At 45.4% G+C, this 26,733-nt stretch overlaps 1 protein-coding gene across 1 annotated transcript in view; it reads right to left on the bottom strand.

Annotated features, from left to right (window-relative positions):
• Window positions 1-457: 457 nt before the first annotated feature.
• Window positions 458-26,733, bottom strand: part of GLI3 (GLI family zinc finger 3) — a 296,245-nt gene continuing 269,969 nt past the window's right edge. The window contains exons 10-14 of the mRNA XM_068972921.1: window positions 16,113-16,262; window positions 14,875-15,039; window positions 8,505-8,795; window positions 3,755-4,082; window positions 458-2,790 (exon numbers count right to left, since the gene is read on the bottom strand). Of these exons, the coding sequence (XP_068829022.1) occupies window positions 458-2,790; window positions 3,755-4,082; window positions 8,505-8,795; window positions 14,875-15,039; window positions 16,113-16,262 (3,267 nt within the window). The remainder of the gene's footprint in view (window positions 2,791-3,754; window positions 4,083-8,504; window positions 8,796-14,874; window positions 15,040-16,112; window positions 16,263-26,733) is intronic.

Genomic DNA, 26,733 nt, shown 5'->3' with positions numbered 1-26,733 from the left:
AAATGGAAAAACGCTGGACGTGTAACCCCTTAGTCACAAGCACACCAACTTCCTAGTTCCTTGGAATAACGGAGAGACACGTCAAACCCTTTCACTTACCCTCTCTGAAAAGAAAAGAATGCGCACATCACCATTTACACCGGTTTACTAAAAAAAAGACGGGGGAGGGAGGAACAGGCTGATAGTTTTCTTTTCTTTTTTTAAAGAGGATGTTTTGAGTATAACAATACTGATTCAAAACTGAAATGGAAGACAGTTTCTCCCTAGAATACTTTAGGGCTTTTCAGAGTCCTTTTCCATAAAAGGAATATACTTGAAACACATCCCAGTTAGGTGAGATGAGATCGCTAAAATACATACAGAACTAAAAAAACTCAGCCAAACAAAAATGGGTCAATTTAATCTTTTAAACTCCTAAAGTTTCAGGTCTCTTGGCAGTTGTTTTTTTCCCTAATGCTTACTGCATAACCGCAAGGAATTTGCTTTCTTCCGCGAGGGAGGTCAGCAGAGAGCTCATGTCCCCGATTGCCATGTTGGTGGTGCTCAAAGACAGAGGCGGGAACGGGAGGGCAGCCCGCGGCGTGGTGAGTCGGGAGGAGCTATGAGAAAGGTTCTGAATGATGCTTGGGCTCAGGGCTCCCGACATCAGGCTGGTGTGGTCCCCGTCGTCTATGATAGCGTCGAAATCAATCTGCACCCCTTCCAGGTCATGGCTGTCGAGGCTGTCAACTGTGCTTGTCACCTGGTTAGCACCTGGGGAGAGTAATTCAGAGTTTTCGGCGCCGGCCCCCTGGAGCAGGCAGTTGGCTTCTGACATGGAGAAGGAACCAGTTTTCATGTCTTGCTGACCGAAGCCAACGGTTTGGTCATAGAACTGACCAGAGTAACTCTGCACATTCGAACAGAGCTGATGGGGCTGTCCTGGCATCTCCATCTTGATGCCATTCACCCTGCAGGTCTGACTCAGGTCACTGAACTGTCCTGGCTGCAGAGCGAGACCACCCCTCGGCCCAGCCTGGCGCCGGCCACCCCCGTAGCCAGCACATGGCTGGTAGCCCCTGACAGCTGCCACACTTGGCGGCTGCACGCTGATGCTGGGAGGCCCGGGCAGGCTGCTCTCCGACCCTTGATAGATGTGTGAGGTAGCACTAGCCTGCCCCAGCAGGTTCTGCCCGGAGCGGCCTGCCCCCTGCGGGTGTGTGCTGTCACCGAGGAGCTGCTGAGCCAGGTACCCCTGCCCTGTGGGGTCTGGGGTGGGCATGCCATTCACCGTGCTGCTGGTTGACTCATTCGACGCCACCGACAGGCCAAAATCCAGATGGTTCCCGCTCCCTTGCATGGTGATGCTTTTCAGCTTTACTGTCTGGATCCCAGGGCCACAGGCCCCATCGAGTAAGCTGGGGGCACCAGGCTGCCTGTTGAGGCAGTTCCCATACTGCTGGGCCTTATAGGGTGGTTCGTGGAAGGTATTCCCGTTGGTGCCAGCTCCGCCACCGTGGCTCACTAAGTGTTCCAGGCCCCCGAAGGAGCTGGCATGCTCCCCAAGGGTCGGATACCCCCCAGCTGGGCCAGCCCCACTCCTCAAGGGATTCTGTGGGTGAACACCCATGTGGCTGTACGACCCGAAGGCCCGGGCCTGCTGCCCCATGGACCGCTGGCCGCATTTCAGCTTGGAGGAGGACAGGTCGGCGCTGCCAGAGCTGACTTCGTTCCACTGAATGGGCAGGTCGGATTTACTGGCATCGGGGCAGGGCTGCTCCAGGCTGCGGTACTGCTGGCTGCCGGTGTGGCTGGCATGGCTGTCGGGCAGTCCCAGTGGGTCAAAGTCCCCGGGTATACTCCCCAAGCCGTGGGGCACTTTGCTGTCATCAGAGAAGGTGCCTGGGAAGTGCTGCTCATACCCGGCTGGGTTCTGGGAATTTAAATACTGCACCACATCATCGGGCAGGAGGTCCTCATCGTTCAGGCTCACATCGGCGTCCATGGTCAGGGACTCCAGGGTGACATTCTCAGTGATGCTCGGGGGACAGGGAGAGGAGTGGAAGTGGCGGGCCTGGCCCCCATCGGGCCGCGTGTAGTTCTGAAGCACGAGGTTGCGCTTTTCCAGGGATGGAGGCAACACCGGAGGGTTGAAGCTGTTAAGGCTGTTGAACCGCTGTACCCGGGGCAGAGAGAGGCTCTCCGAAACCGTCCTCACCGGGTCGCTGGCTCTTCTCACGCCGTTGCCCAGTGCATCCTGGGGCAGCAGCGGGCGCCGACCGTAACCGTGGGCCCCGCCGTCGCTGCATCTCCGAGGAGGATGCACGGGAGGCAGGGTCCCCGCCGGCTCCCTGCCATCTCCCAGCAGGGCCATCCGCGTCTTGAGGCTCATCCTCTCCATGTTGGGCAGCGGCGTGGGCGGGGGGCCGCCCGTGGCGGCAGCGTACTTGGCTTTCAGGCGGTACTGCTGGGCGGGAGTGAGGCTGAGCAGGCTGGGCAGACCGTCGCCTTGGCTGGCCTCGCTGGACCTGCGAGAGGCGTCGGTGGAGATAGGGTCATAAGAGTCGGCCACGCTCACGTTCTGGGGTCGCCCCTCGGCCTGAGACGCCTCGCTGGACCGGCGGCTGGAGAAGCAGGGCGAGATGCCAGAGGAGCGGCGGCTGCTCAGGTAGGCGGAGCTGACGGTGCTGGTGCTGCTGTCCCTCCGGTTGAGCATGTTCAACATGGTGATATCCACCCCAGACAGGTCGCTTCTGTTCGGGAGAAGGGGCATGGGCCCGCCCAGACTGCAGCTGGTACCGGGCTGCGTGCCTGCAGAGACAGCGTGGGAGACACCGGTTCACCTCGGGATGACAACACAGGTTCTGGGGCCAGAAACCAAACCAAACCAAACCAATCTATGACCGGTCTGGTCACGGTGACCCACCCCTGCCCTGCAATGCTGAAGGGCCAGTGACGAAGTAAGGGGGTGGGTGAGCAGGCGGCAGGCTGCAGTGGTGGATTCCCTGGCTTAAACAAAGCAGTAACAACTCCCTGGATGAGCTAAGCGCCTTCGCAGGTGTAGTGCAAGGGCAAAGTGAAGAACCACAGGGTTTACATACAGTGCTCAAGTTACAGGAAGCCCAAGGGCAGAAGGCATTCTGAGGGTCTCATCCCCATTCTCAGGGCTTCCTCCGACATCCTATGCAGGTGTAAGGCACCTGATTTGATGGGGTGTGGGAGTTCACACCTGGGCTCTGCTCCAGGTACTGAGTGTAATCTCAGAAACGCAAACCGCCTAGGGGCCAACAGTGGCAGAAGTGGCTTCCCTTTCTCTGAATTGTGCCCACATTGGTCAAAGTGACTGTTTACCCACTGGCTGTAGACTGGAAATCAGAGGCAGGGGCTAACTCTGGATGCCTCTGCAGCTAAGATTTCCTTACTCTGATCTAATAGTGATGATTTCACCATCAGAATATGAGTCACACGCAGTTTTGCTTTTCATTCCAGTATTATCCTCTTACTGTCTGCTTTTATTGGGTTGGCCAAAAAAGTTCATTGGCTTTTTTCTCCCTATATTATCTTACAGAAAAACTTGAACGAACTTTTTGGCTAACCCAATAAAATATGGGTTCTCCAGAAAGGTAACACTAATATGCATAGTTCCAGCATTACTTTAGGGCTGGTGGGGTAACAAGCAAACAGAAAACCCAAGGACCTGGGTCCACACAGTGCTCTGGCTGCCTCTGCAAGAACAGAAAACCCTGAGCAGACATGAGGTCTGGCTGGCACTCACCATTTCCTATGAGAGGAGAGACTGCAGGGGCTTTAGGGGGTAGAATGGGGTTCAGTCGTGGAAGCATTCCATTCACTTGTTTGAGCCTTTCTAGTTTGACATGCTCCATCCATTTGGTCCCTGCTGGGTTCCTCCGGGCTTGCAAAGCAAGGGCTGTGGTTGCAGTGGAAATGGTCGAGTCCATGACTGGGGTTTCATCGATGGCACTGAGGTCGCCCACACCACCTCCATCAGTCAGAGGAAGCTCGAGCCCACTGTTGGAATAGTTGCTGATGGGGGACTGTTGGCTGCTGCATGAAGACTGACCACCAGGGCTTGGCTGAGATGTCTGTGGGGTCAAGAAGAAAAGGAAATTAAATGTTACCTAGATGATCAAGGCCAGGGAGCAGACAATGAGCAATCCCGCAGATCAAGTCCTGCGGGATTCTCAGTGGGAGAAGAACTATTTTCTAGTGAATGGAGGTGGCCTCCCCTGAGCTCAGTGATGGTGGATGGGCCAGCAGGCAGATGTACCGTGGAGGGCAATGGACAGCAGGGGGAGCCAGGTGTGAGGCAGCAGCCATGGAATCCCTCCCGCGATGCCAACTCTGCGTCCCATTTCCTCAGTTCCCACCCCACCTCCATGACTTGAGCCTTTGGGCAAATTACTTAGCCACTCTAAACCTCAGTTTCCTTATCCAGAAAGTGGGGACAATTTATTTATCCTAAGGATTGTTGCGGAAATTAGGAGTGAAGCCCTGAAAACACACAAAGTTCAAAAAGACCTGGATAATAGGTAGTAATTAATTGGCTTGGAGAGTATTAGTGGTTATTACTATAAATGCTTTAGCCCTCAGGATATATATGCCAGGAACACATGTTACCTCCCCTCCAACCAGTCCCTCTTTACGGTTCAGGGTTGGTTCCCCAAGCTCTATAGTCTCTGTCCATTCCTTCTACATTTTCTTGCTCTGTAAAACTCCAAGTAGGGAGATATATGTAAAAGCAGTTTTAGGAGGGAAGACTTCAGTCACTTAGTTTCTGCCGTAGACAGAAAGGAGTCTCTGGGGGAAGTCACAGGCGTCTTCCAGTCCCCAGTGTGCACCTGGCCTTGCACTAGGAGAATCAAGCCAGGTTTCCCTAACCCCAACCAAGTGGACTTGGCAAGCCAATTCTGCAACTCTTGGGAACTTAATCTAGTCCACTAGGTTCTCAGGGAAAGACCCCTCCTCCAGGGGCCCCTGACCATGGGGACAGCTCATTATGTCTACATTTGGGAGCACTCTGGCTTGCATTGAGCGGTCTGCACAATCTGGACCTGGCCCATCTGAAATTCCAGTGCTGCCCCGGTGGACAAACAGTTGCATCCTTCTCGTAGAGATAAGAAAAGTGATGTTCAGAGAAGTTCAGTGACTGCCCAAAGTTACAGAGCGAACAGTGTGATGACCTAGACTCCTGGCCTGGCCTCACTTCTGTTCCTCTGCAGCACTCTCTCTGGTGTTACCTAGCAACTAGAGTCTGACAGCAGCCCATGAGCAAGGAGAGATAACTACACACACTCTGGTACACACGGCTATGGTCTCAGGTGGAACCACAGTGCTGTCAGAAGGGGCTCTGGACACAGGTCATTTCCGTGGAACCTGTCACACTTTTCCTGAGACCACAGTACACACACCCAAGGAAATGAACACTTTCTAGGTGAGCACCACATGGTACACTAAGTGTGTCCTGGGCAACCAAGCAGAGAAAAATAAGATGCACAAATGTGATCATGAATGCATGAAGCCTGGCTTTTTTTTGCTTCTGCAGAGCACTGAAGGGACCACCTGCTCCTTTGCAGAGAACTTAGATCATCCAGGGCTTTGAATGACTTTTCCTCTCGGATTGTCAAATCAGTATGTGTGTGTGTGAATCTGTGTGTGTGTACACACACTTCCCTGCGGAAGAGTGCAGACTCACGTTTCCACAGGGCCTGGAAGAAGGCTCTCATGCATCTACAATTAGAAAATCCTTAAAGGACCCCGACAGTTCAATACAGGTTAGATTGCCAACAAGTACATCCAGCTCTTGCTCTAAGAAGGTGGTGCACGTCTGGTCCAAGAATAAATTTACACTAGTCAACATGACAGTTAAATGGTCTTTGAGAACATCTGCTTGGTCGGCCTCAGTGTGATTTATTATGGAATCCTAGACAAATAGAACGATGAATTTCAACATCTAACTCCACATTTTCACATGCTGAATGTTCGAAACACATTGCTTCTATGTTGGAAACATATCTGGGCAATGTTCACTACCAAAGATATCACAAAGGACAAAGACTGAAGAAAATGAAATAAATAAAAAGCTATATGTTAAAATGAAAACAAAACAAAGAGAGCAGAGAAGCCAAAATTCCCTCACCTTATTACCCACTGTCCTTAGGAAGTGAGAACAAGACATTTAGGAGCATTACACAGAAGAGATGTTGGAGTAATCAGAAAAAAAGAAGAAAGAATTTAATTTATAGCGTGATGAACAAATCAAAGACAAGTTTTTAAAGAAAGAATATTAGAAATGTATATCTCACATGCTTCAATAACTACATCTACGAAGAAACCTACTCATTTACATGTGTGAGCACATATGCATAAAAAAGTCTCCTGTGGAAATTTGACTAATTTATTAACCTAAGCCTCTGTTTCCACACCTGTAAAATATGGGGCCTAGTCTCAATATCCTGAAATCTCTTTCCAGCAGTTTGTTTCTATATCAATATATCTATATCTCATAAAATATTTCACATCTTGGAGCATCTCAGATGTCACTGAGCAAAATCGCTGTATGTTTTTATTTCTACCAATTTTCTTTTTAAATAATGAGTGTTTGGAGAAGTGATAACTTTTCTTTCTTTCCTTCTTTTTTGCTAAGGATGTACATAAAATGTACCAGGGGCTCTGAGCTCACAGGATGTCCTAAAAATATAAATCATTGTCTTTCAATGACATTATCTAGGAGACCACAGATTCACTTTCTTTGTTTCAGTAAACACTAAGGATAAATGGTTAAATCTTTTGCACAATTTTTATACAGGTGGACTTTATTTTAGGAAACTGATAAATACTCCTCCCCTAAAAGTATATAAAACACAGTTTATGAACTGATTAATTTAAATGTATAGGGATCAGTTATAACACATACATAAACTTCTTAGTAAGGTGTTTTTTAAAAGCAAAGTACAGCTATCCATAGGGAAATAATGACAAGATAGCTTATTTGCATGATTTTTGGCTAGACCTAATGTCACTTGCTAAGACTCTTAAGAGTTTAAAGACAAACTCAGTTAGTCACTAAAATGCAATTAAGTCATATGCGTATTAGTTCCTGCCCATACATACTGGCTACACATGATATCACTCAGGAATTCACAGGATGTCCATCCAATTCCTGCACTTTTCTAATTTTATGCAAATGATTCCTTACACTGAGTAGAAATCTGCCTGCCTGATCGTTCCCATGCATGTGGAAGTCTAAGCATGTGACTTATCTAGTACCTTTCACATCCAAAGAGTGGACAGACTAGAACCCAAAACACAGAGCTGACTCCATTATGCATATGCCAAATACAGATGAACTAAATCTCCTCTGATTGCTACTCTTTTCATTTTGTCTTTGGGAAAATTTTAGCTGTTTTATTCTGGCCCATGCATAAGGCAAAAATCACCAAGTGAAGTCTGAAAGAAGCCACAGCAATAGCTTAATCCATGTGTCCTATTTGTCATCAAACTGTAAGATTTTTGTCAATGACATTTTTCAAATCCCTCCCTTGCTTTCTACCTCCTTGTTTCAGGAATCATTTTAGATATGGTCTCAAGTCTATCAACTAATCTCTAGATTGGCACAGGAGTTGTCTTTTCTAAAAATTCAGAAAAAAATTTAAAAATCCCTTTATATCTTCCCCTTGTTTTACTCTGGCACATTCCCCTGGGGCCCCATGACTCATGTTTGGCTGTGCCAGGTCCTGGGCCCCTGCACAGATTCCTTTCCCACTCTGAGTGTTGCACTTGGCGGCCATTTGCCCTCTGCCCCTCCCATGGCATTGCCAAGTGCACCCTGTTAGCTCCGCTCTGAATGCTCGCACCCAGACTTGTCTTAGAGCCCTATTACCCAAGCTTTCTTGGTCTGCCTATCCCACTGGACTGCAGACCCCTAAAGAACAGGGACCATGGCTTATTTCAGGTGGTGCTAGTAGTAAAGTAACCACCTACCAGTGCAGAAGACATAAGAGACACAGGTTTGATCCCTGAGTCCAGAAGATCCCTTGGAGAAGGGCATGGCAAACCCCTCCAGTATTCTTGCCTGGAGAATCCCATGGACAGAGGAGCCTGGTGGGCTGCAGTCCACAGGGTCACAAAGAGTGGGACACAACTGATGCAACTCAGCACTGGTGCATGGCTTATTTCTCTTGGGGTCGCCAAGGCACAGAAGTCAGAAAACATTTTTACAGAAGGACCCGATGAATAATTCTCTATGTTAGAGGCCTCCTGAAAATGTGGATAGTGGTGTGTGTCTACCTGCCACAACTTCCAGATTGATTTAAAGAAAGCAGTTAGGAAACCTCAAACCTCTTTTCTGAGCTGGGGTAAGCAATTGAGATCAATGAGCTCTGATCTCCTTAAATCAAACAGTGGGTTCCAGTGAGGACAGGAGTGATGCGGTCCTCCCTTAACTCAGCACCCTACCTGGCCCCTTTAGAGATCTGGGACAATCAGAAGGAAAGCGAATGACATACCATGGGCTTCTCCGCCTTGACCGTTTTCACTTGGAGGCATTCTTCCCGCTTTGAGGTAGTGTTGCTGAGGTCCTTCTGCTCCCCGAGGGCTCCCTGAGTCTGCCGGCCAGGTGACCTAGACTGTGAGTGGCCGCCGGAATCTCGCGGGGGTGGGGGCCGGGGATGCACGTCCCCTCGCTGCTTCTTGGTGACATGAGCCTCTGGGCCGTGCACAGTCTTCACGTGTTTCCGGAGGGAGCTGGGGTCTGTGTAGCGCTTGGTGCAGCCGGGGATTTTGCACACATATGGTTTCTGTCAAATGCCCCAACAATGAAAGAATAGATTGTTATCAAAGTGATTATCCAGCCCAACAGTCTCTTGTGGCTCTTCATTATATTTTTAATTCTTTCAAAGCATGATCACAAGGTTTTGAGGTATTCAAAGCCCTCTAAATGGTGCAGTGGTTTAATAAAGACTATTTGGACACAGTTTGGGGTCCATGGAATCTAGCTTGAACACATTACTATTTCTGAGAGGGCTCAGGGAGAGATTGGGAATCCTATGTCGCACAGTGATAAAGAATCCGCCTACTAATACAGGCGATACAAGAGACATGGATTTGATCCCTGGGTCAGGAAGATCCCCTGGAGTAGGAAATGGCAACCCACTCCAGCATTCTTGCCTGGAAAATTCCATGGACAGAGGAGCCTGATGGGCTGCAATCCATGGGGTCGCAAAGAATAGTGCACAACTGAGTGTATGTGTGAACATGCACACACACATACACACACAGGGAGAGCTTAGAACATGTAAATTGTGTTTGTGCTCCTGGAATAATTTATTCTGTGAGTAGGAAGAAGTGTCATGGGGTCACATGGTATCCAAGATAATTTGATGATGGTGGTGATGCTGATGGTGATGATAAAAGAAGAAGGCTTAAAAGACACCCATCCTTTCATGAGAAGAATGCTACACATCTTTGCGGGGAGCTTATGTGAAGACATTTTTTACCAAGTCCTGTTTCCCAGACCTAAAATCACTCTTCCACCTTTTAAAATGTGCTCTTTACACATTGACATAGTAGGAAATAATAATGACAATAATAAGTGCCTGGAACTTCCCTGGTGGTCCAGTGGCTAAGACTCTGTGCTCCCAGCGCAGGGGGCTCTAGCTAGAGCCCACATGTCTGATCAGGGAACTAGAGCCCATATGCCACAACAAAGACAGAAGATCCTGCATGCTGCAACTAAGACCTGGTGCAGACAAATAAATCATAAATGAATAAGTATTTTTAAAAATTGCTGTAGCCTCTCCTAGGTTAGATATCACTAAAATATGATCCTTTGGGTTGTATTACAGCTGTGTGGGGGTGTTCAGGGCTCAGAATATCCAGAACCTTTCTGGTCTTCAAAGTCCTAAGCCCTGTTGGAGTATCCACAAATGTTCACCCATAAGCCGATGAGGGCTGGTAGATGTCATTCTGGAGATGAGTATTTCTGGGTGAGGCTCTACTCCTGAGTGCTAAGGTCTAGAAATTACTTCACGCTAATTTCATTTTCTGTGTGGGTCAGTAGTCAAACCCATAGTCACCAAAAATGACACAGACCCTTGTAGTTGAATATTTACTCACATCACAGAACTGCTAGCATTATATTCATAACCAACATCAGAATTGTGATTCTGTTTACTTCATTTGAAATATAATATATTCATGGATGCTTATATGAGTCTATATTTACATCTTATGTATCAGGAGGTGAGCTATTAGATAAACAATATTCATGAAAGACATGATTAATATAATGTATCCATTGGATTAGAAAAGAGTCCCTGTCTTATAGAATGATGCTTTTCCACTAAAAGCCCAAGAACAGACTGAGTGCTGCCTAAAATTATGGCATGCCCTAATAGAGTGAGGTAAAGATTCCAGAATGCTGAGAGACCGCACCTCGAAATTTGAGATAATTTTGGGTTGAATTGATTCCCATTAACTACAAATTACTTCTCTTCAGGAGCTTGTGTGATTTGCAGCATATATATGTATAATGAAATGAGCACATCAAATTCTATGCATTAGGGACAGAAGAATGGCTCCGACGATTAGTGCTATTACTGTAAAGTGTCTGACCCTGGCCCGCTGCTGGCTCACTGCACTGCTCTGACAGGCAGACAGCAATGTCTGGGGCGGGGAGAGGGAGCACAAAGCCAGGCCAGCATTCCAGGTCTGAAGAACGATTCTTCCCATAGATGTCTGCATGTGTGTATCATGGGTTAATCTGGAAATGAGGACACAGCTAGGGATGGAATGAATCTACTAATATTCATCAGCTCCTGCATTTCCAAGACCAACAAGAACATGTGTGCCCACGTGCCCTTGTATGTGCACATAAACAATAGCCACCTACAAAAATCTCCAAGCACACAAGGTCAGAAAACAACACTTCACAACAAACACTAACTACGTGATGTAGATTGGACCCCAAATTCTGTTCTGATTAATGACTGAAATGCAATCTAAATGTAGGTAAAGATAAATGTTGTCAGGGTTCTAATTTACCCATGTTTCCTGTCCTGGACATTTAAATTTTGCCACCATGATTGCCTTTTTGACTCCCTGAACTGAAAGATACTTTGTGAACACTTTCATTCTACTTGACTTTGTAGAATTTATCCAAATAAAATTATAGATAAACATTTAATGATCCCTACCAGATACAAGACTCTGTGAGCACAGTTTTAAAAATGACAGGATTAAATCTCAAAGAATGGAAAATATGAAAAGTGTGGATGCTAAGAAGGATATGGACAGAGGGGAGCCATTCTTTCATTGGGAAGATGGTGGAAGGCATCAATCATCAAATTTCTGTATCTGGGTATAACGCCCAGCTCATGGGGTCAGGGTACAAACTAAATCTGACCATGTATACATAGTACTTACCATGATGTGATATGGGACACATAGTAAGTGCTCGATAAACAGAGCTTTGATTAAGAAAAGCTGTTGTAGTTGGATCCTGAAAGATGAACAAGATGCTGAAGGATAAAAATGAGGGCAAGAGAATACAAAAAAAAAAAGTATCCAGAGCAAAGGTCCAAAAGTAGGACTGCTCCAGGCATGTGGGCATGCTGTCTGGAAGGTTGTGTTCATGTCCACCATGGTGAGAGGTCAAGGGATTGTGGAAAAGGAAGACTGGGGTTGAGCAGGTGAAAGTAGATATGGGGTTGGCCAAAAAGTTCACAAAGTATCTTACAGAAAAATATTTTCTTGGCCAATCCAATACAGGCATAAGACGTCTAAACTTTTCCTAGGAAAGATGGAGCCTCTGGAACTTTCTGTATAGGGAGATACAACTAAATGAGAGCTCAAGGAAACTGGCTTCATCTGGTTTGGGGTGGAACAGGAGCTCCGTGTTCTGGAGTAGGGAGCCTGGTCAGAGGCCTCTGCGATGGTTCAGTGGCTCTGCATGGGCAGAACAGTCACGGGGGTGAGAGCTAGATTAGCTTCCCTGAATGGGAATTGCTTCCTATTCTGTTCCACGCCATCTGCCTCATCCAGAATAGCAACCTGCTTGCCAGATAACCGTCTATCAATATTTGTTCAGAGAAAGGATGAAGATACAAATAAGAGGACAGATAAATGAAAGAAGACATCTGGATTTGTCTATGGTTGATTGATGATACAACTCTGGATTTCCTGGACACACTTAATTTTGATGTATCTGAAACTGTCTATCATTCATAGGCAAAGCTGAGGGCTTTCTCTATTCATGGAACAGAGAAAAATGATTTACGTGATTGTGAATAAAATTTTACTTATGTGTTCATGGTCAATGTTAATCATTTATTTTAGGTAAATCGCTCCATTTTGGTGAATGATATTGTTGACCAAGATACATTTTAACCTTATGATGGATATTCAACTCTCATACAACATTGCATTTTCTAATGCACAGAAGAATTCAAGCTCCACTATAATGCATTTCATTAAAGCAAACAGATGTGGGCACACATTTGAAGCTCATAAAAAGATAAAAACTCAGTAAGCATGTTTATATCTATTCATTGCTGAAGTTCTTCTTTTAAAAAATTGCTGAAGTTCTAACATTCTCAGTGCCCAGCTGGCTCCACAATAACAGGAGATAATCTATAGGAATGTATGCCTTCTAAGAGTCTGGTCATAATCATACCTAAGTATATGAAATAGAAATAGATTAATTAAATTCTAGGTTAAGTTAATCAAATCCCCTGAAACATTTTAAACTGAGATATTTGGTTGGCCAAAAATGTGTATGGAAAGTCCATATGGAAAAACTCAAATGAACGTTTTGGCCAGCCCAACGTAATTCACATGCTATCCAGAACACCGTTTTACACGGCACAGCCCGACGTAATTCGCATGCTATTGAGAACTCCGCTTTACACGGCACAGCCCGACGTAATTCACATACTATCAATCAAGAACACCGTTTTACACGGCACAGCCCGACGTAATTTGCATACTATCGAGAACACCGTTTTACACGGCACAGCCCGACGTAATTCACATGCTATCGAGAACACCGTTTTACATGGCACAGCCCGACGTAATTCACATACTATCAATCAAGAACACCGTTTTACACGGCACAGCCCGACGTAATTCACATACTATGAAGAACTCCGTTTTACACGGCACAGTCCAGGGGCATTTAGCACATTCACAATCCTGTGCAACCGTTACCACTATCATGTTCCAGAATATTTTTATCATCCCAAGAAGAAACCCTGTACCTATTTTCGGTCACCCCATTCCTCCTCCCCTCAGCTTGTGGCAGCTACCAGTCTTTCTGTCTCTATGCATCTGCCTATTTCAGATCCCCTAGAACTTTGTACAAAACAAGTACATTGGATTACACTGTGTGGCTCAGCTGGTAAAGAATCCACCTGTGATGCGGGAGACCTGGGTTCAATCCCTGGGTTGGGATGATCCCCTGGAGAAGGGAAGGGCTACCCACTCCAGTATTCTGGCCTGGAGAATGTCATGGACTGTATATTCCATGGGGTCGCAAAGAGTCGGACACAGCTGAGCTACTTTCACCTTCGCCACACATTGTAAAAGCATTTTTGACATAAAAAGAAAATGGAGACGCGGCACCTTGTCTAAAACATCTGCAAACAGTGGATCAATATTATTGATCCCAGAGGACTCAGGTTTCTTTATTCCACTAGGGTCTGTAAAGGTGAACTCATGTGTGTGAGTTTATGTGCGCGAGTGCTTTTGTAGAGTGTGGCGAAACCCTTTTGAGATACTTTTCCTTTGTCAGTTCAGTTGGAAGGAAACTTGTGAGGGCCATCTCTGCCACCTTCAAGCCAGTGGCCAGTGAACGGAATGTTGCACTTTTACAAATTCCCTCTTCCAGCTCTTCTCTGGAAGATCATGAAGGGCCTGGCTGGCACCTTGTAGGGTCATATAGAGAGTCACACCAAGGTCAAAATGTTCCCTCTCTCACACGATTTCAGTCAAACAGATGACTCACTCTGTGGGGCAGAACTACATCTCGTGAACAAACTCTGGTTAGCTAGCTTATTTCCAACACAGATGTGGGAAGCCTTGGTGCTAATCTCTGAATTCATTCAAGAGAAGGTTTCACAGAGGGGCAGAATTTGAGCTAGACCTTCAAGGAGAAGCTAGAGATCTGCAGGCAAAAGCGAGTTAAAATGTAAGCAAAGTGTATTAGAAACCATTTTCATTTACTCTTACACTTCTCTGAAATGTGTGGGGGATAAATACCTCGAACTAACAACAACACAACAGGAAACCCTTGAAGCTTTACTCAATATATTATCTTAAATAATTGACTAGAAACCATTCTGAGTTTCTGAGAATAAGCTTCCAAGACCCTTTGGAATTTAGACTGTCTGGAAATCCTATTTAGCCAAGTCAGGTTGCTCTGCAGAAGTCTTTTTTGATATAATGCATTTGAAGATACCACCTGGAGAAAGCAAATAAAAGTGGCTGTCTTAGCAGTAAGCTGTCAGCTGTCAACACCTCTCTTCTCGGTCTCTCCTTAGTGCTTACAGGGTCGTGGTCCTTCAAATGCATTCCTGCTATTCCAGGCAGAGCGAGTGGGTGGAATTCCAAGTTAAATGCTCCTACTGTTTGACCAGTAGGTGGCAGTACTGAACAACAGGAAACTTGTTCCCCCTTCCTCAGCTTGTCTCTCCCATCCAAGACCAGGTTTCAGCCCTTCCTCTGAGGGCCCCCAAGCCTTCACCAGCAGCATTAACATCTACTCATGCTGGGAGTGGCCAGAGGAAACTACAATGGAACAGGCTTGCGTCTCCCCAGAGGATTCTTTATTTCCGCCCCCTGAGCTCTGAACCCAACAGGCGTCTCCCAGAGGAGCCTTACCTCATTGGAATGTGTCCTGTTCTGGTGCTTGGCGCGATCGGAGGCATTAGAGAAAGCCTTGTTGCATCCTTCGTGCTCACAGACGTACGGTTTCTCTCCAGTGTGAGATCTCAAGTGTGTTTTCAAGTTTTCGAGTCTCGAGTAGGCCTTTGTGCAACCTTCAAACTGAGGACGACAGGTAGACCTGGATGACCCCACACAATGACAACTTCTGCCTCTCACTTGCTCCAAGTGAGAGAAAGACAGACGCTCGGAGGGTCGGCAGCTTTTCAAAACCAAGGAACAAAAGTCCTCTAAACTCTGCCTTTATTGGGATTCAGATGGTGGGCGCAGGGCAATTCTAGAGAAAGCATTTTCAGTGCTAGTAAAAATCCCGGGACTTTTTTTTTTTAATAGGCCACTCAATGTGGACAATGGGTTTCATTATCTGCTCAGGGATCTCCTTGAATTCCCACTGATTTCAGATTCAGCACAAAGTTCATTAATATGGCTTTGTGTCCCTACAAAGACACGGGATTTGATCCTGTTTGTAAAGGCCCTTTAACATGTAAAGTACCAAGGCTCAGTCCTGAGTGTGCCTGGCGGGCACCTTAGTGAAAGAAAGCTTAGCCTCCTACTTCTAGGTCTGTACTGGGCCACAGTGACAGACTGGCGGGCTGGTGACAGACGGGGGCGGGGGGTGGGGGGGAGGGCTGAGGAAAAACTCAAGCCATACAGGTTATATTTTTGAAAGTCAACTGAAGTTTTTCAAGTTGAAACTGGCCTTTCCCTGTGCCTTCCACGGCTCTGGTATGACAGACCCTGGTGTGAGAGCAAGCCCAGTGGCCCCGTGGTCATTCCTGGTGTTAGATGGCCGGTCCCTGCTGCGACCTGCCCACCGGCTACTCTGCAGAGCTGGGCTGACTCAGTTGCTGTTAGCCAAGTGTTTCATTAAATAAAATTGAAAAAAATCAGCTCCTCTCCAAAGCACGTGGTCTTGAGGCCACCAGGCTGGACAGGGTGGGTCTAGGACACTTCCTTCCAATATCTCTCAGAGCTCAGCTGTCAGCGTTCTTTCTCTAATTCTTCCATCCTCTCCCCTCTCCCAGCCCCAGGAGTTTATCACACAGCGCTTCAACCCTCTTCTCCCACCACTCATTAGCTGGCACGGTTCTGGTTCTTGGACCAGGAGGAAGGACCCACGGGTGCAAGATGCCCTCTCAGTGGACATCCCGCCCCTGCCCCGCCCCAGGACTCACAGTGCATTTGTGAGGCTTCTCCCCCGTGTGCCTGCGCATGTGGACCACCAACATATACTGGGCTTTGAAGGGTTTCTGTTCCCTCGAACAGTCGAGCCACCGGCACACAAACTCCTTCTTCTCTCCATGGATGTGGTCATTATTTATATGCTGGGTTTGGGAAAAAAAAAAAATAGAGAAATCAAATGGAAATATACAACTCTTTTCTGCAGGCAGCATAACAGAGGGCCCCAAACCCCCTAAGCTTAAGTCCTAAAGGCTCCACGGTACCTTTCCCATATGGCAGACGATTCTGTTCTGGTTAGTACATTTCTTAAGTCAGTTTGCGCTTACCAACTGTAGAGAGACACTTTTTTTTAACTACCAGGAGTGACAGGATTTGGAAGAATCTTGGAGTCCTGGAAAAGGTACTGCAAGGGCAATGGAAGACACGGGTTGTGAAATGGGGTGAGACACACACGTCCTCTCTGGGCCTCTGCTATCTTTCACCTGCCAAGTTGGGGTCAAGGTGAAGTGACCACAGAGGGGACCTCCAGCTCTCACCCTCTTCAGGCCTTGGGTAGCACTTGGGCTAGTGATGTGACTCAAGACTGCAGGAAGGGCACACAGACACACAGACACACAGACACACAGACACACACACACTGACACACGTCTGTAACAAGAACTAGGAAAAACCAAAGCATTTTTTCAAATGGCACTTTAGTTCCAATTAGGGAGATCATTCTTTTGATAAGAATCACAAAGAAATGAACTTGACTAAAAATGAAGGCCAGGTGATCGTCAACAAAACACAGGATAGCACAGAGGAGGGTCTGTGCGATCCTCCTGCACAAAATAAAGGAACAAATCCCCTAGTTTCTAAGGTTCTTTACAGCTGTAGAATTCTGTGAATTTGGTTTTTAAAATGAAGTTGAATGTCCCTGAAATTTCTCTGAATTCCGATTCAAAGTTTTAGAATCCCATTGTATATTAATAGAGTTCCTTGGATCCATACATCAAATGTCCTACAACTGGGAGACAGGTGCAACCTACAGACATACCAGAAGATGTGGTTCTTAATTTGGATCAAACTTAGGTCTGCTCCAGTAAGATAATGTTCAGTCACAGATGATGGGGGAAATTTGTGCCCTAGGTTGATCCTCTCAGTTTATTCTCTGGTTGCCCCATACTTTATCTGCCTTAATTCAAGGCATTTGTGAACCCTTGCCCACACATACACAGAAACACCACCAAAAAATTTGTGCAATGACAGAAACCTCCCCTGGGTTTCCTGGGCCACGTAGCAGTGACATGATGTTTAATTACTTTCTTGATGAGGTTCTGGGTCCTAACTGAGTGGTCTCTGGGGGCCTGGGGATAAAATTCCACCATCACTCAGCCTTGCCCAGTTACTCCACTAGGCGGCCGGCTGCCGTAAGAAAAAAAGAAAGAAAGAAAAAAAGCAGTCTGTTGTATTGTGTTTGTAGTTTAAAACTGGATGAAGGCAGAGAAAAGCAAACATGGTGTACTCTCCTAGAGCAGCTCTCAGAAAGCTGGAGAGATAGGAGAAAGCAGGTGACATGGCCCAGGGAGCAGGCAGACAACCAAGATCCTTTCAGAAGCTCTGCACATGAAGAAGAACCCATGTAGAATCACTCCGGTTCATCACGGCATCGCAATCCCCTGATAGACAGTTGTGTATTTTCTGTAAAAAGCTAACTGTCTTCAGTATGAGTTTCTTAAAAGTGATGCTGGGAACAAGTTCACCTGTATCATTTTTCTAGATTCCATACATAAGTGGTATTATACAATAGTTTTTTTCTTTTTGACTTCACTCTGTATGGTAGTCTAGAGACACAGACGTAGAGAACACATACATGGACACCAAGGGGGACAGGGGATGGGATGGATTGGGAGATTGGGGCTGACATGTATACACTACTATACGTGAAACAGATAACTAATGAGAGCCGAACTGTGGAGCACAGGGAGCTCTACTCAGTGCTCTGTGGCGACCTAAATGAGAAGGGAATCCAAAAAAGAGGGGATGTGTATATATATACATATATGTATATGTATGTGTATATGTATGTGTATGTGTATGTGTATATGTATATGTATATACACTTGGGCTTCCCTGGTGGCTCAGCTGTTAAAGAATCTGCCTGCAATGCGGGAGACCTGGGTTTGATCCCTGGGTAGGGAAGATCCCCTGGAGAAGGGAACAGCTACTCACTCCAGGATTCTGGCCTGGAGAATTCCATGGACTGTATAGTCCACAGGGTCGCAAAGAGCCAGACACGACTGAGTGACTTTCACTTTCTTTTTTAAAAAATTCATTAATTTATTTATTTTACTTTACAATACTGTTTTGGTTTTGCCATACTTAACGTGGCTTCCTAGGTGGCACCAGTGGTAAAGAACCCACCTACCATTGCAAGAGACATAAGAGACTCAGGTTCGATCTCTGTGTTGGGAAGATCCCCTGGAGAAGGGCATGGCAACCCTCTCCAGTATTCTTGCCTGGAGAATCTCATGGACAGAGAAGCCTGGCAGGCTACAGTCCATAGGCTTTCACAGAGTTGGAAATGACTAAAGCAAATTAGCATGCATGCATACTCATAGCTGATTCATTTTGCCGTACAGAAGAGACTAACACAACATTGTAAAGCAACTATACTACTATAATATATATTCTTTAAAGTGATACAGGGGCACATACATGGATGAAGAGAACAGATCTGTTGGCCAGGGGACAATATGCCATCTTTAAATGTATGCTTCAAGAACATGTCTGTGGTCCTTTCACATCGCCCAAGACTGTCCCAGAAATGTACAGAAGCCCAATCATTAAGCCCACATGATACGGAGGTGTTATACGAAGTCTCCTTTCTAGGGAAAACAATTAATTGTCACACAGATCCCCTCCATAAAGATTGCTTTTGGCTCAGCTATTTTCCATGTTATTAGACATTAAGCTCCTTGGATGAAGACATGAAAGAAAAGGAAGGATGAGAGGAAGGGAAGAAAGAAAGGAGGGAGGAAAATGACAGGGAAAGTTAAAATTGGAATATAACCTGAGAATTTGGGTTTTGTTAACTCCTTGAGTCGGGACCCACATCTTTTGGTTTCGTAGTTTCAGCCACTGAGATGTGGCCCTGGTACTTGGCAAGTCCTCCATAAATATCTGTTGGTTTGATTGGCTTAGGCGAGACACTGAACTTTCTCTGGAGCCAAGAATTTATATTTGATGCTTTTGCCTGACTTACTTCAACTGCATTTTACCCAGTATCCATACAGTAAGATTTTAATGTAGATACTGTATTACTTTAAAATAATATAGTATTGAGAATTCAAAAGAACTTGAATGATTGGAATGATACCGAAATGTGAATCCCATCTTGCCAGAGGGAATAAAAGAAATACTCAGTGATCACAACATTTCATCTCTCCCCACATACTGACATATATGTGCTGAGTACTGCTGCACATCAGGTCCTGTGCTGTAGACTCAGACAGACCTGAGTCTTTTCCTGAGGAAATTACAGTCTGCTGGAGGGACATGGACAATGGCTTAAATGACTGTGCAATTATAGTTATGATCAGTGTTAGGAAGGGAAATAAGAGGGCTTTAGAAAAACAATTAACAGAGAGTCCCAAATCTGTGGGGAGCACCAAGAGCCAGGTCAGCTTCTCCAGTGAATGGCATTTAAAGTGGGACTGAAGGATGAGTGGAGACCTGGTGGGCGTGCAGGCCAGCTTCTCCAGTGAGTGGCATTTAAAGTGGGACTGAAGGATGAGTGAGACTTGGTGGGCATGCAGGCCAGCTTCTCCAGTGAGTGGCACTTAAAGTGGGACTGAAGGATGAGTGGAGACCTGGTGGGTGTGCAGGTGAGGATGGGGGTGGAGCAAAAGATGGGTGGAAGCCCCCAGAGAAGGTCAGATCTTGGTGCCATCGAGGAGCCGGGAGAGGAACAGGTAGGTAGGAGCGGATGTGCCAGGCAGACATGGGAGCAGCCCAGCACTGCCATTCTGGGTGTAGTAGGAAGGCATGAGCTTCCAGGGGCCCAGTGGAGGCCTGTGAGGTGGCCAGGCAGGGGCCCACCTAAAATGCAGCCCTCTGGGTCAGGTGTCTAGCAGGTAGACTGTGAGATAGACCTCTGCATGGAACTCACGTGCACCCACCAGGACCCCTGCCCCGATGACCAACAGGGAAGGTGCCACCTGAAGCTAGTAAGCCTCCTGTCCTCCCCATCAGGCTGGAGGAACCAGACTCTGGGTGGAGAGGAAAGAGGTGCCCTCCTTCAGGTGGGTGAGGTGGGAGAAAAACAAAGAGCCTGCCAGCCTCCTTGAGCTGGGAGCCTGGCCGGTGTAGGGAAGAAGGCTGTGATTGGACAGGAGGCTGTAAGTTTAAACTGGACGAGACTTTAGTAACCAAAAGTGTAGAAGTTGCTGACCAGGGAGTCGAGGGATCTGCCACTGAGCTGGGATGGGGGCGCTGACAGTGGGCTGATGAGAGCAGTGCCTGGAAAATGCAAACCATCTCAGATTAATACCTGGCCAAGTTGCATCAGCCTTGACCTCTGGACAATGTCTGAAAAATCCCAGTGGCAGGAATCCAGTGCCCATCAGTAACCACAATACCCAGCCTTCTCTCATCTGGAGAGGAACAGAGGAGAAGTTCCTTGGGACCGTGGAAGCAACCTCACTTTCAAAAAGGTTAGCATCTTGGGAATTTTCCCTTTCTGCCCCATAGAGTAGACCTAAGTCCTGTCTAACATGCTTTTGTGGTTTTTCTGAAACTGCCTGAGTGCCAACCTGGATTGAGACCACAAGTTACTGTTCTTGGAATGAGATTCTCTGACCTCGATTGGCAGAGACCAGGTCAGTCTTGTCTGTCTTTAAGGATTCAAATACTGAGCACAGGACATAATCAATTACTTCAAGAAACACAGAAATCTTCCTGCTTATTTAGGTTATTTATGTTTTAATTTTTATTTGATATTGGGTTGATTAACAATATTGTGTTAGTTTCAGGTGTACAGCAAAGTGATTCAGTGATACATATACATGTATCTATTCTTTTTCAAATCTTTGTCTACTTAGGTTATTACAGAATATTGAGCAGAGTTCCCTGTGCTATACACTAGGTCCCTGTGTATATGTCATTTTGCATCTTTGAGCTTAAAACACTTCCTGAAGCTAGATTTCAGGTGAAACTTAAAATTCCAAGAAATCATAGACTTTATGTGTCCAAGTGTCCCAAATATTTACTCTGCTAAAACAACCATTTTGGCTTCTTCAGGCACTCATGTAGGGCTCATGTTTGGACAGAGCTCATACCACATGAGCATGGGAATGGGGCTGGAGGGTGGGTGGGTGAGGTGGTGCATTGGAAGATGCCCCCAGACCAAGTTCGAATGAGCTGTGTACTTTTGGACAATTCACCTATCTGGGCCTTAATTTTTCCCATCTGTAAAATGGAGGTGATGAACTACAAACTACAACTGGATGTTTACAAACTTTTTCTGTAAAAAGCCAGAGAGTAAATATTTTAGGCTCTGCAGGCCAAAAAGTTTCTGTCAAGTCTGCTCACCTCTGCTGCTATTTTAACACGCAAATAGATGGGCTCAGCTATCTGTTGACGGACGCTGAAACTGTCAAGTATCCTAGGACAGTCTTTACATCTTTTTCCCAATTATTTAAAAGTGTAAAAATCATTCTTGGCTCCTGGGCTGTATAAACACAAGCAGTAGCCAGATTTGGCCTATGGGCCATTTGTTTTGCTCTCCCTGAAATCTATGACTTCAAAGTTTCCTTACTGGGCTAACAGAGCCCTTGACATTCTTGGTTAGGCTGGCTCTAGAGCCTGAGGAAGTAAAATTAGGAGGAGGTATGTCTCAGGGCCAGAGCACAGAGAAGGCAGTAAAAAAGAATAAAAGTGAGGGTCCTGGGATGATGACATGAGGGGAGGGAGTTAGCCAGACAGATGTCCCTCTCTGCCCCATGTTCCTGGGACTGCGTGAAAAAAAGCACCTCTTCTTTGCTCACCAAAATCCTAAGTAGCTAAGAAAAGGAATACACAGTGAATTCTTAACACTCAAACAGACAGGCCGATTCCCTAGGAGGCAGGCCTGAAATTCAGTGGGCCTGTGTTTATTTGTGGTTTCACTGAAAATTTGACTTCCTGGCAGTGAAAACGTTAATCAAATATATAAATAATTTAATTGGAGGGAAAATAATGCATGATTAAATTCCAAACTAATCCAACACCAAGACATGCAATTTGCCAGAGGCCCAAGCGCCAGAAAGAGATAGATGGTGTAAATTACGGCTCTGGATGCCAACTCTCTCGGCGGGGCCAATCCGGACAGCTCCCCGTCTGAATACAGAGGATGAGGACATCAGGACCAGGCAACCCCAGAAAGACTAAGTCCAGCCACTGAGCTTCCTGATGAACTGAGATTGTAAACATTTGCCTCAAGAAACTGAAGGCTGATGAAAAAAATAAAGCATCTCAGGAGCCCATAGCCAACCAACCAAGCTGGTATTTGGCCATCTGATCGTGTTTGTAACAGGATGAGCCAAGACCTGGGATTCTTGTCTCTTGCACTCCCCATGGAGCTCTGGGGGCACAGAGGAAGGTGCGGGGGGAATCACTGCAGTTAGCCTGGCCATTGGAGAAGTGGAAGGTATTTCTTTCTTCTTTTTGTAAAAAAATTTCTTTAGGATATACTTGCTTTACAATGTTGTATTAGTTTCTATTGTACAGTAAGTAGAGTTCCCTGTGCTATACAATAGGTTCTCATTAATTATCTATTTTATATATAGTAATGTATATATGTCAGTTCCAGTCTCCTAATTCATCCCACCTTCCCTCTCTTCCCTTGGTGTCCATACTTTGTTCTCTATGTCTGTCTGTGTCTCTATTTCTGTTAAGTTACGCATGTACACATATATAAGATCAGCTGTAAACCATTTTTCTAGATGATACTTCTTTCAAGGGCATCTCTTTGAGAAGGCCACCACTTGGCATCAACCTCGGAGGCTGCAACAGTGCGGGAAGGAAAATGAAGCTTTTCTTTTACTAGCAGCAAAACAGATGCCCACAGGAGACTTCACTGACTTCACCAGGATCCTTTCTTTTGTTTCTTATTGCAGCCTGAGTTCAGAGCTGACCATTCATCCTCAGTCTGTCCCTAACCCTTCAGATGAGACACACACACGCCGACCATCTATCCCAAATGTTTGCTGCTCCCCAAACAAGGCTGCTATCAAGCAGTTCATGAACTCTGGAAGGACACTTCTGCCTTTTTAAAATTGGAATATGATTGCTTTACAATGTTGTTAGTTTCTGCTGTACAATAAAGTGGATCAACTATAAGTGTGTGTGTATATAAATACATATATATATCCCCTTCCTCTTAAGCCTCCTTCCCATCCATCCTGCCATTCTACCCTTCTAGGCCATCATTGGTATAGCTAGCTCTGTTTGCTGTATCACTGCTGCTGCTGCTGCTAAGTTGCTTCAGTTGTGTCTGACTCTGTGCAGCCGCCCACCAGGCTCCCCCGTCCCTGGGATTCTCCAGGCAAGAACACTGGAGTGGGTTGCCATTTCCTTCTCCAATGCATGAAAGTGAAAATGAAAGTGAAGTCACTCAGTCGTGTCCGACTCTTAGCGACCCCATGGACTGCAGCCTACCAGGCTCCTCCATCCATGGGATTTTCCAGGCAAGAGTACTGGAGTGGGGTGCCATCGCCTTCTCCACAGGGTCCCACTAGCTATCTATTTTACACATGGTAGTATGTATATATATATACATATCCATCCAAATCTCCCAATCGGTCCCATCCCTCTCTCTCCCTGCCATGTCCACATATCTGTTTTTGACGTCTGTGTCTCCATTCCTGCTCATAAGTTCATCTGTGGCTCCTTCTCCTTCGGCCCAAGTCCCCACCAACTGACTCGGAGGAGAGGCTACCACACTGCTCAGCAGTGTGGGTGGAAGGTTTGCACAGCTCCATTCACACTCTGCCCAGGTTAATCAGTAGACAAACACCTTGCTGTTGCCGGTGATTCATTCTCTAAATTAGCCACCTCCCTAACATCAAGAAGGTAAATTCCTTCCACTGTTGTAATGAAAACATTATGGTTATGCAACCTAAAAACAGTGAAGACAGGAAATGTAAAACTTCAGGCTCAACCCTCACCATTTCCACCAGGCTCCCCTGTGCATATATGTTACACACCAGTCTTTCTGTCAGTATCTCGTATTTCTCAAATAACACCGAACTTTTTCACCAACTTGAAAAGCTGCTACAAGGAAAGTTGCCAAGATTTTCACAGCACAAGGTATATGTGAAAACCAAGAGTTTTTAGAAAAATAATGTGCAGGTCAACATGATCTCTCTCTGCACACAAATGTCCATGGTCACATGTATACACATATGCAATCACACACACATGTACATACATGCACACACACAGTATTCCTGTTTTAATAGAAAAGAAAATAAAGGCTTGGAAAGTGTTGCATTTCATATTTAAATACTCAAGACAATGGAACTGCACTGTGGGATTGCAAGGGATTGGGCTGACCTGGGATGTCGGCTGTATTCTTGTGTCATTTCTGATTTATCCCTTTGCTACATTTTTCTCTATCTATACACACGAATATGCCACTATGTGAGTGCCATGATAATATTTTAAAAAGGAAAAACATGAAACCAAGCCTTTCCTTCTCAGACTATCAAACCAGTAATGTTTAATACTTTCTAAGTCAATTCACATTGCTGCTAGATCAGCTCACAAACAGGCCTGAGCAAATTAATATGTTTAACAGAACTTGATAATTTGAATCTTCTCCAGATTGGCTCAGGAAGTCTGTTAAGAAGGGCTTCTACTTTGGCACAGAATGTGATATCAACAAGTAAACAATTTTAAGAAAGCTTAATTTTCAATTGGCTTCCTGACCTTATACTATAAATCTATGAGTAGCTCCTGACTTAGTAGTCCAGAAATATTTCTGAAAAGCAGAAAAAGGGAAAAATAATTTTGAATCAAATAAAATTGAATTTTCTTTCTAACTGATTTGGGGGAGAGGTTTAAAGGCTTTGCCTATAAGAATTCCTTGAAACTTTGCACCTGAAAGGAGCCATATACCTTTCTGATTTGTGTATTATTTGACACATGTAACATCTGGGAAAGTTTTACAATCACATGACAGGGATTCTATTAAGTAGGCCCTGTGATTGGATTCCTTAAGGCTTTAGAAGGCAGAAGTGAAGAAAGCAGAAGTCAGAGACTATCGGGGTTGAAATAGGCCTTTTATCTCAATATGCACTTTAATTTCAGATAAATAAAATAATTTAAATGGTTTTGGTGGCACCCATCAATCTTCCTGGCAGAGTATTTAAAAAGCTATCATTGCTTGCTGTGGGAGGGATCTTCATGAAGACCTCACAAAATGACTGTTTCAGTTCACACTGGCTAATAAATATATTCAAGTAGCTTTCAGTTTCTAATCTAATTATAAAATGATACAGAAAACATCAAAAGGACTCCAAAATTTGGGTACAAAACTGCATTCTCTTTCTAAAAGTAGAATACTTTCTTTCCTATTTCTGATCCTTGACTATTAAAAATTAGGGTGATATAAAGATTAAAATATGTTTCTTGGTTGAAAAAGAATAAATAAATGTGCTTCTTGGTTAAGAAAGAGTCTCTCTGACAGTCATTAAAATCTTGTTTCTAGCTATAAATCTGTAATGAAATTATTTTATTCTATGAGTAAGAAAGGCAAAATTCCTTAAAAAGGTAAATGTCTGGACAAGGGCTTCACAATGTTCAATTGAGGAAACTGATATCAACTGAAAACACTGCCCTCACTCCTAGCACCATCAAGGTAAGCCAGAGACTGGAATTCCTTTCATCATTCACATTTAGGAGCAAGCATGAACTTTGGCAACATTATGTTAAGGAAAGAAGTCAGTCACAAAAGGACAAATATTGTGAGATTCCACGTATTTAAAAGGCCCAGAACAGGCAAAGCTATAAGTTAGTGCTTGGCTATGGTTGAGGAGGGATTGGAACATGGAAAATGAGGTTTCTTTCCGGGATAATAAAAACATTGTATAACTGACTGGAGTGATAGTGACACAGCTCTGTGAATATATCCAAACACACTGAGTGGCTGTATTCTTGAAACGGGTGAACAGCATGACATATGAATTACAGTCCAAGAAAGACGTTACCATCCCCTCCAAATAAAGGAAAACCACAGACGTACCCTTGGTGATGGACTCTGCTAACAGAGGAAATTGTTGCAGAAGATAGGAAAAGTAGTCCAGGAACAGCCAGGCTGGATCTGCTCCCTCCAGGACTATATCTAGGGCTTGGGGCTGGCAAATGGTTTCCCAAGGAACCAAAGTCTGCACCATAATCATAGCTTGTATTCACACACACACACACACACACACACACACACACACACACACACACATATCCACAGACAGATTGAGTCAGAGTAGAACATACTTTTATGACCCAATATTTCCTGGTGGATTTCACACTGGACCCAACGTTAACAACCTGGGAACTTCACTTGTATAACTTCTCTGAGTATTCCTTCTTCATCTT

This window comes from Capricornis sumatraensis, chromosome 5, assembly GCF_032405125.1.
Source record: "Capricornis sumatraensis isolate serow.1 chromosome 5, serow.2, whole genome shotgun sequence".
Taxonomy (NCBI): Eukaryota; Metazoa; Chordata; class Mammalia; order Artiodactyla; family Bovidae; genus Capricornis; species Capricornis sumatraensis.
Note: the sequence above shows the minus strand (reverse complement) of the source record. Positions and strands in the feature narration are given on the sequence as shown.